Source organism: Sebastes umbrosus, chromosome 17 (genome assembly GCF_015220745.1).
Source record: "Sebastes umbrosus isolate fSebUmb1 chromosome 17, fSebUmb1.pri, whole genome shotgun sequence".
In the NCBI taxonomy this organism is placed as follows: Eukaryota; Metazoa; Chordata; class Actinopteri; order Perciformes; family Sebastidae; genus Sebastes; species Sebastes umbrosus.
The window spans coordinates 18800835-18809320 of record NC_051285.1 but is presented as its reverse complement, the minus strand read 5'-3'; the positions used below and the strand labels follow the sequence as shown (position 1 = coordinate 18809320).

At 38.3% G+C, this 8486-nt stretch overlaps 1 protein-coding gene across 1 annotated transcript in view; it reads left to right on the top strand.

The window, feature by feature from the left end:
* Positions 1–1519: 1519 nt before the first annotated feature.
* The window catches only part of pld2 (phospholipase D2), a 32596-nt gene continuing 25629 nt past the window's right edge, over positions 1520–8486 (top strand). The window contains 4 exon segments of the mRNA XM_037748426.1: positions 1520–1982; positions 7169–7314; positions 7419–7546; positions 8333–8475. Coding sequence (XP_037604354.1) covers positions 7197–7314; positions 7419–7546; positions 8333–8475 — 389 coding nt within the window. The 5' untranslated portion in view covers positions 1520–1982; positions 7169–7196.

Below are 8486 nucleotides of genomic sequence, written 5' to 3'. Positions count from 1 at the left end.
CTTAAAATCTTGATTTATTCTTAAACTCAGCATGCTCAGCCTCAATAATATGATGCACTGCTGTGAATTATTTTTATATCTCCAGTTAGACTTTTGGTGTAAGTGTGGTTGAACACCTCCATGTGGTGTGAAAATGCACTACACTAAAGTAGACAGGGCTTATTTCCCTAATAACAGTGCCACTCCAGACCAACAAGGTTCATAGCTGGTCTAATTTTAAATTACCTCAAACTGTCACCACACTGTTCAGTTTTTACTTACATCTTGTAAGTATTTACTTATATCTGATGATAGTTTATTTTACCAGTCCACCTCAGTTAAAATGTTCCACTAAAAATATGTCTGTTTATTTAGAGGCCTCATTGAGTTTACAGGCTCACAAGCTTGTGAAGAGTAAGGGGGAAAACACCACAAAGAAGTTACCACATAAGGGGAAAGGGTGGCCTTTTAGCTACTGATGCAATGTATTTTTTTCATATTTTATTTTGAAAGTTCAATACAGAACTTACATAAACATGTTCAGATTGCTTTTTCTTTATAAAACATTCAGCAAATATATCTCACAGTATAAAGATAAAATACATTATACAACAAATACAATTTAAGGAAAGGAAAAGATGAATAAAAACAAAAACAAAAAAACAATCAGGGTCTGTTAAACATGGAATACATTTGAAATGTCTAAATAATCTAATAGTTGAGTTTTGAGTTTTCAATCAAGCAGTATCTTCAAATCTGTATCTTTAAAAATATAAAAGGACGGTATTCTTTTAAGCCATATCATTTTATGGATATACTATTTTGCTAAGATATTAATCAAATTAATTGTGTAAATTTCACCTGCTGAAAAACTGGGGTTACTAATGCAATCAATGAATAAACTTTTATGAAAGGTTCCTCCATCCCTTGTCGTCATTTTAATTTCATCAACTGTCTTGAGAAGGGTGTGGTTAGAGCTGATTGGCTAGTGATCAGCCAATGACTGTTCAGATTTAGGTCACGGACCCTTCTGTATGTGGTGATGTAGTTTAAACAATTATTACATGTGCGCAGATGAATACATTATAACTCTAATCGTTAAAAGTTTCGAATAAGCCATGAATTAATCAAGTCTTCCCTGGCTTGTCTTCAAAAAAGACCAAAGTGTTGTGGGAAAGTTCAACCTAGCTAGCTGGGGCGACATGTAAGCTACTTCCGGTAAGTCCACTTTTCTGTAACGTTAAAGCTCCCAAAGGTTGTGTCGTTTTTTTATTCGAGGATTGTCATCACAATTCATGAAAGTCACCCTCTACAAAACACATAACTGCTTCTAAAATTACATGTCAAAGGTGAGTTTTGTGTTTAAACAAAAATTCAGTGTCAGATATTGGCAAGCAAGGTTTTCATTGTGAAAATGCCAACCGGAAATCTCGTGATATGTTCCGTGATTTCCGTTGAATTCAGATAACTGTCCCCATCACGGTTAGTTTGATTGCAGCCCCCCTCCTCGCTCTCATCCCCATCTAGCTGCATTCCTGAGTGTGATGGCGTCCAGTCGGGACTTGTCATGTCCTTAAAGTCCAGCGTGTTGTCACGTAGCAGCTCAGACTTCTCAATATGAACAGTCCTCTTATTCATGCATGTGTATCTGCTTTCTACACAAATATGAAAAACACACAGTTTGTCTTGTACCATACAACAACTTTCGATTTTGTTAACTCTGATTAAGTATAGAAGAACAAATGTGCCAAGAAAGACCTGCCGCTTGTGAGAAAAGCTTCCACATTTCCTTTTCTTTTCTCCTCCATTCTCTGTCCCACTGGCCTTCCTATGGGAGGGACTACTGCGTGTGGCTCACCTACGGGGAATACAAATGAACTCTCCAAACAAACACAGGCTTGAATGCGATGAAAAGCTACTTTTAGCCTGTATGTAAACGTTATCTTTTGTCCCGCGTGTGGAATAGCTGTGTGTGCTGCGTCGCGGCGGTATTTCAACTTAAAGTGAGTATGTTTTAGGCCTAAATTAGACGCATATTTCTCCTCTGTCTGAACTGTCGCAGCAATGCCGATGTAAGATAGTCCAGCTGCGGATTTCACCCCACCGAGGCACGAAGCCTGTCGGTGTGATGTGTGAATAATGTTTGGCCAGGTGACATCTGTGGCGTAGTTTATGTAAACCGAGATGTAGCTTCTTTGAGGAATGCGGAGCTGTAGGAAAACCGGGGATGGGTGGAGACGACACAACTAGCCATCAGCATTTTCAACCTCTAAAGTCAGAGCAACCTTGATATCCGGACACTATACAACTACAACTACTGTTGCCTCAGTGGTGTGAGTTAAGATAGTGGTTCCTACATATTTTGGTGTAAAGATAATGTGTTCTGATGGAGCAGTAGCACACCGTAGGCTACAACCTTATCCAAACTCCCACCAACTCCCAAAAAAGTGTGTTTATCTCCAAAATTGTATCTTAAACCACGTTACAAAGTTTGTGTCAGTTACTGTTATGGGTTAACATGTGGTGAGGCGTTGAATGAGTCAGGAACGATCTCAATTTTAGGCGACAATTGTGCAGATTTGGGGAAATCCGATGGGCGCAGGCAGCGAGTTGACCAGTCAGCACAGTTGTTTTAGTCATATAGGAATGTATGACACACATCCTGATCCAGTCACTTGGCTGCATGTTTCAAAGTCTGGTGGTATACATTTTGCTCAGTATGTCTTTAAATACTTTCCACTAGAGCAGGGAACATAAACATTTGTGTAGATCAGGCTAATTTATTCAAAATTACACATTTTTAAATCCAATACTTCACTGCATGCACCTTGCTGCCACTATAAGAATGTGCAGAGGGAGCGGCATAACTATGTCAGAGGTGAAATTTCTTTTAATTTATTAACATTTCATAATTTAGGATTATATTGTACTTCAAGCAGAATAATGAATACATCAGATCATATTCAGATATGTGCAAGGTCCAAGCATGATAATTTTATTTATTTATTTTTTTTAAATAAATTGTAAAAGTGAACCAGTTTTATAGCTTAGTTACTTAAAGTTTCAAGTCTGTTGTATTATCAAAGGTGCTCTGTTTTACCTGCAACCATCAGTGGGCAACTCCGGGGTCTGAAAAGTGAAGCCAACGCTGAAGTGCCTTAACTTGCATTCTTTCCAATAGCCAGCAGGGGGCGACTCCTCTGGTTGCAAAAAGAAGTCTGATTGTATAGAAGTCTATGAGAAAATGACCCTACTTCTCACTTGATTTATTAGTCAGTAAACATTGTAAACATGAGTTTATGGTCTAAATCGCTAGTTTCAAGTCTTCTTCAATACAGCATGATGTTCATTTAGTAAAATATGGTCCCATTTTAGAGTAAAATAGACCATAAAGCACGGTATGCTCTAGGGCGTGGTTACCTTGTAATTGACAGGTTGCTACCATGCTGTTGTCCGATCTGGGAGTTGTTCATGTTTTCGTCTTAGAACTTTAACCCTTTCAAAGTTCATGAAAGTTAAATATAACATTTTTGGTTGCCTAAAAATGTCTTAGTCAACGTTCGATTGTACTTAGCTAAACCCTCTCGTGTCACTTCTGTTTGTAAAAAAACATGGTAGCAACAGCCCAAAAACCAAGATGGCGACGGCTTTAATGCCAAACTCGATTCTTCAAAGCGACAGTCCACAAACCAATAGATGACGTCACGGTGACTACGTCCACTTCTTATATACAGTCTATGGTAACCACACCCAGCAGTGATGTAAAGGTGTACTGGGCACGCCCTAGTACACCTCTACATCATCGCAGCAAGGTGAGAATTATTACAATCAGCAGTAAAAACAAGATTCTCGGATGGTGTCAAGTTGATCTTTAAAGGCTAAGTGAAGTATTTTCATGTGATTTGTAGAAACTTTTTAAGTATCCTGATGTTAAAAGTTTTTGTTTGTAGAAAAAATAGACAATTCAAAGACACATCCTACACGTAGGTTCTTTAAATCTCTCATGGCTTTGTTAGTCACTGCTGCTGGCAACATTAAGTGGTAATTGATCCAGTGTTGATATTCAAAAGGTGTGTAGAACAAGTACCGCTGATACACACACACAAAGATTTATGCTCATATGACCGTTTGGTGTGTAAGATGTGGCTTGGCTCTCAGTAAAAGCACTCCCTTCTGGCCAAATTGGCTCATGTTGTAGAGACCCTGGGTGGGTGTAGTGTGGCATTTCACAGGTAGGAAGCCTGAATACTCCAACAAACAAAAAAACAAGAAAATCTTGTCAAGTCAACACTAGACTAATCTGTCTTAAAGGGTAATATATTTTCAGATAATTCTCTCATGCATGTCAGTTTACTGCACATCATGCATGCTTAGTGGCAAGTACAAGCTAGCTTTTCATCCTGACCCCAAACCACAGACTGTATATAAGAAGTAGACGTATGGTGCCTTCAAATGGGGTCGTGTTTACGAGTTGGGCCGTATTCACGACCTCGGAAGTGGAAAGTTTCTGAAATTTCCGAGTTCACGACTTGTGACGTGTTTTTTCATGTTGACAGAAATGGCGGAAGTTATGGAAGTTATTTTTTCGGTGCATAATAAGTTAATATATTGTAATTTAATTAATAATTTTAGCCGTATGTTGTTTTCCATTATAATTTTATAATGGGTCTGAAGAAAATGTTGATATTCCCAACGGCCTCATCTTGCTCCTCTGTCATTATACCTTTGCATTTACTGCATTAAGTACAACTGAACTCTGAATAAGACGTTTTTAGGCGACCAAAACGTAACAAATAACTTCATGAACTGAAAACACACTGTGAAAGGGTTAAAGTTAAAAGATGAAAACGCGGGCAACTCCCAGACCGGACAACGCTATGGTAGCGACCTGTCAATCACAGGGTTGCCACGTCCTAAAGCATCTCCTGCTTTATTGTCTATTTGACTCTTAATGGGAACATAATTTACTAAATGAACATCATGCTGTATTGAAGAAGACTTGAAACTAGCGATTGAGACCATAAACTCATGTTTGCTAATGTTTACTGAGGTAATAAATCAAGTGAGAAGTAAGCTCATTTTCTCATAGACTTCTATACAATCAGACTTCTTTTTGCAACCAGAGGAGTCGCCCCCCTGCTGGCTATTAGAAAAAATGCAAGTTTAAGGAACTTCAGCGTTGGCTTCACTTTTCAGACCCCGGAGGTTGCCCACTGATCCAAACTCTACCATTAATATTAGGGTTTTTAAATAATAAATGTTAGTAGAAGCACATCAAAGCAAGTTCAGAGATAATGCTGAAGTTAATAAAAAAAAGACAACAGAGTAATGTGTCTTATACAACAAAGTTGCAACAGTGTTTTTATTTTTCATGGAATCAAAACTACATAGATGAAAATTGAAATTTGCTCGGTTTTTGGCCAATTTTGGGAGTCCTTTAGTAGGATTCAGATGTGGTTCTAGATGTTTCATCCTCATCGTCATACCCCCACTCCCTTCTCACACACACACACGCCCTCCCTCCCCTTTGCCTCGTTGCCCAGGAAACATTCAGCCATTCAAAGACATCTGCCCACACACTATAAAAAAAGGGTTCACACGCACCTTCCTCTCCCACTGGTAGCCGTGTCCTAGACTTCTAGTATGTCGCTGTGTTGATGACCTGATCAACAGTTAAACACCACAAGACGCCTGCCGTGTATGAGTGCTGTTTTTGGCATTTTAACAGTGGCGCTTGTAACATTACAACGTCTGGTTGACTGGTGTGATACTGAGTTGAATGCCTCTCCTTGTGTCGCTCTCCTCAAGGATTAGATTCAATTCACTTGTGCTGTCATATTATTTCAATGACTCTTAAGCTTCTTCAGATACTTTAACTGCATCTCCAGATATAATAGCTGTGTTGTTATCAGCTGTGTTGACTGCTGGTACTGGTTCAATCATAGAACTACTGTTGTTGCTACAACTCAGTACTAATGCAGCTGATACTGCAGCTGCTACTATGGCTACCACAACTATGCAACAACTGCTGTGTCTGCTTCATCTATTGATGTTATTTTTAGATCAAACACTACTGTTACAAACTATTTCTATTATTAATAGTAACGGTAGCAGTAGAAGTACTGATACCACCAAAAGTACCACTACTTTTCCTCAATCAAATGATTACTACAGACATATGCCTCACAAATACATTGCTTCAGATGGTAAAAAACAGACTTTGAATTTACAATTTTTTCTAGTTTTACGCCATATCTATATAGATCAAATAACAAAGTGTAAATATAATTGAAACTTTGATTCAAGTTCAACAGCCCACTGAACTAGGGCTGCGCGATTATGGCCAAAATGATAATCACAATTGTTTTGTTCAATATTGAGATCATGATTATTTATCACACTTATTCATTGATTTTAGGGACAAAATGTTTTTATTGCACTTTCACATTTAAATAAAAAGACTGCTTTCACTTCCTTGTTGTGCTACATTCCTGCTAAAGTACAAATCTTTGCATCAAAATGTGACTTAAAATAAGGTGCATCTCCTGAATTCAGTGTATTACATTTTGTATTATACAACAGAGAGCAGACAGGCAAAACAAGAATATAATTCAGTATATTACTCTTCAGAAGCATCAATATCGTAGTCGATCATGTTCATTTCATTGTGGGAAGCCAAAATCGTGAACGGGATTAATATTGGATAAATTGTGCAACCCTACACTGAACTATAGCTACACTAGCATAAACAGTATTAATTTAATCATTTAGATCAATTAGACATTATGAAGCCATGTACATAGAAAAAATATGTTGAATCCCTTTAATTAATTTCAAATATACTATGATATAAAGATATTTTAATTATGCAATTAATGCAGCTAAAACCTTAAACTTGTAGTCTGTGGCGTTATAATGATGTAAGTTGCTGCCTGCAAAATATTTCACTTTTGCCTTTACTGGAATACTCACCCACTTTATTGTTTGTTTTTCAAGGTGATGAAATGCTGTGAAATTCAAGCTTGTAACTTAAAAATCTCAATCTGCTGTAGATTGGCCTCATTTTCACATTTGTTTGATCAGTAGTTTTCTCATGCATGCCACTGTAGTAGTGCTTAGTGGTGAGAAGGTTCACACACTCTGGACTGTAAATATAAAACTCCCTTTTCTTTTGTCTTTTTGTCACCAGGGCAGCTGGCACTTGCAACAACAGCGCAATGGCCAGCCCAGATGTGATCGAAAGCTCGACGGCCCAAAACCTGGACACAAGGCGCTTTTCGCATGACTTCAGCGCAATGGGTCCAGATGAGATAGATGGCCTCATGTCCAGCAGTGGTAAGAAAAACAGTCCCTTTTTTTACAAATACATGTAACCATTGAAACTTTAACGGCTGCATCAGAAGACTTTTATTAAAATGTTCTAACCTTCCAAATCACAGACGGCCGTCCTTTCCATGTGGTGCATCATCTTCCTGAAATAAAAGAGGAGGGCATACCATACTTAATGCCTGGTGTCCCGATTACATGCAGAGTGGACAACACAGAGAAATACACTACTCGCTCAAAGGTACACCTGTTAAGTTTTCAATTATATATGGACATTTTTAGATGTTTTTCTTTTGGTGGTTGTTAACAGGATGCTAGTATTTACAGAAAGCTTTGGATAAGCTTGAAGTTAAAGCACACACATTTAACATTAATTAGTCACTCCGTATAACCATGTCAAAACACTCAGTTTCATGTCTTATAGATCAACTCATGACCAACCCATGATCATTTTTTCATATCTGATTTCAATGTTATTTTAAACCTTGGCTGAAAACGCCCTGACGTTAAACTTGACTATACTTTACCATAATGACATTATGTCATATCAAATCTGCTGTCTGGGTGTTTGAACTTTGAGTTCAGCAGGCTCAGCTGTTATAGCATACTGTTGTTCAGATAGAGAGGTAGGCTGGGAATTACATGGTGAGCTGCTTTGTGCAGAGTAATTTCAAGTGTAGATGCAGTGTTAAGGTAGAACAGGTGTTGAGAGTGTTTGAGGAGGTGGGTGTGTCTGGGATGCCTGGTTTTACTGCTGGGGCCTCTGAAGGTAGAGGCCTCATTTAATAAAATATTTGAGATATCAGGAGCTCACCTTTTAACTATTACACATCCACATTCACAGTCTTTTCTCCTTGTACATTCATGCTACATTTCTATATGGGTGCTTTAATTTAAAAGCATAAGATTATGTGTATTATTCAGTATGGAACCACAGAAGCACCACATTACAAAGTAACTCTAAGAATATACAAGATATTTCTCATTTTAAACCACCATGTTAATATACATCTATTCCATCCTCCAGGTCCGTGTAGGCACCCTGTACACAGTGCAGCTAACACATGGCCTCTTCCACTGGTCAGTGAAGAGGAAGTACAAGCACTTCCAGGAGCTGCATCGAGACCTCTACAAGCACAAGATGATGCTTCACTTGCTGCCTATTGGGAGGTTGGTGCACC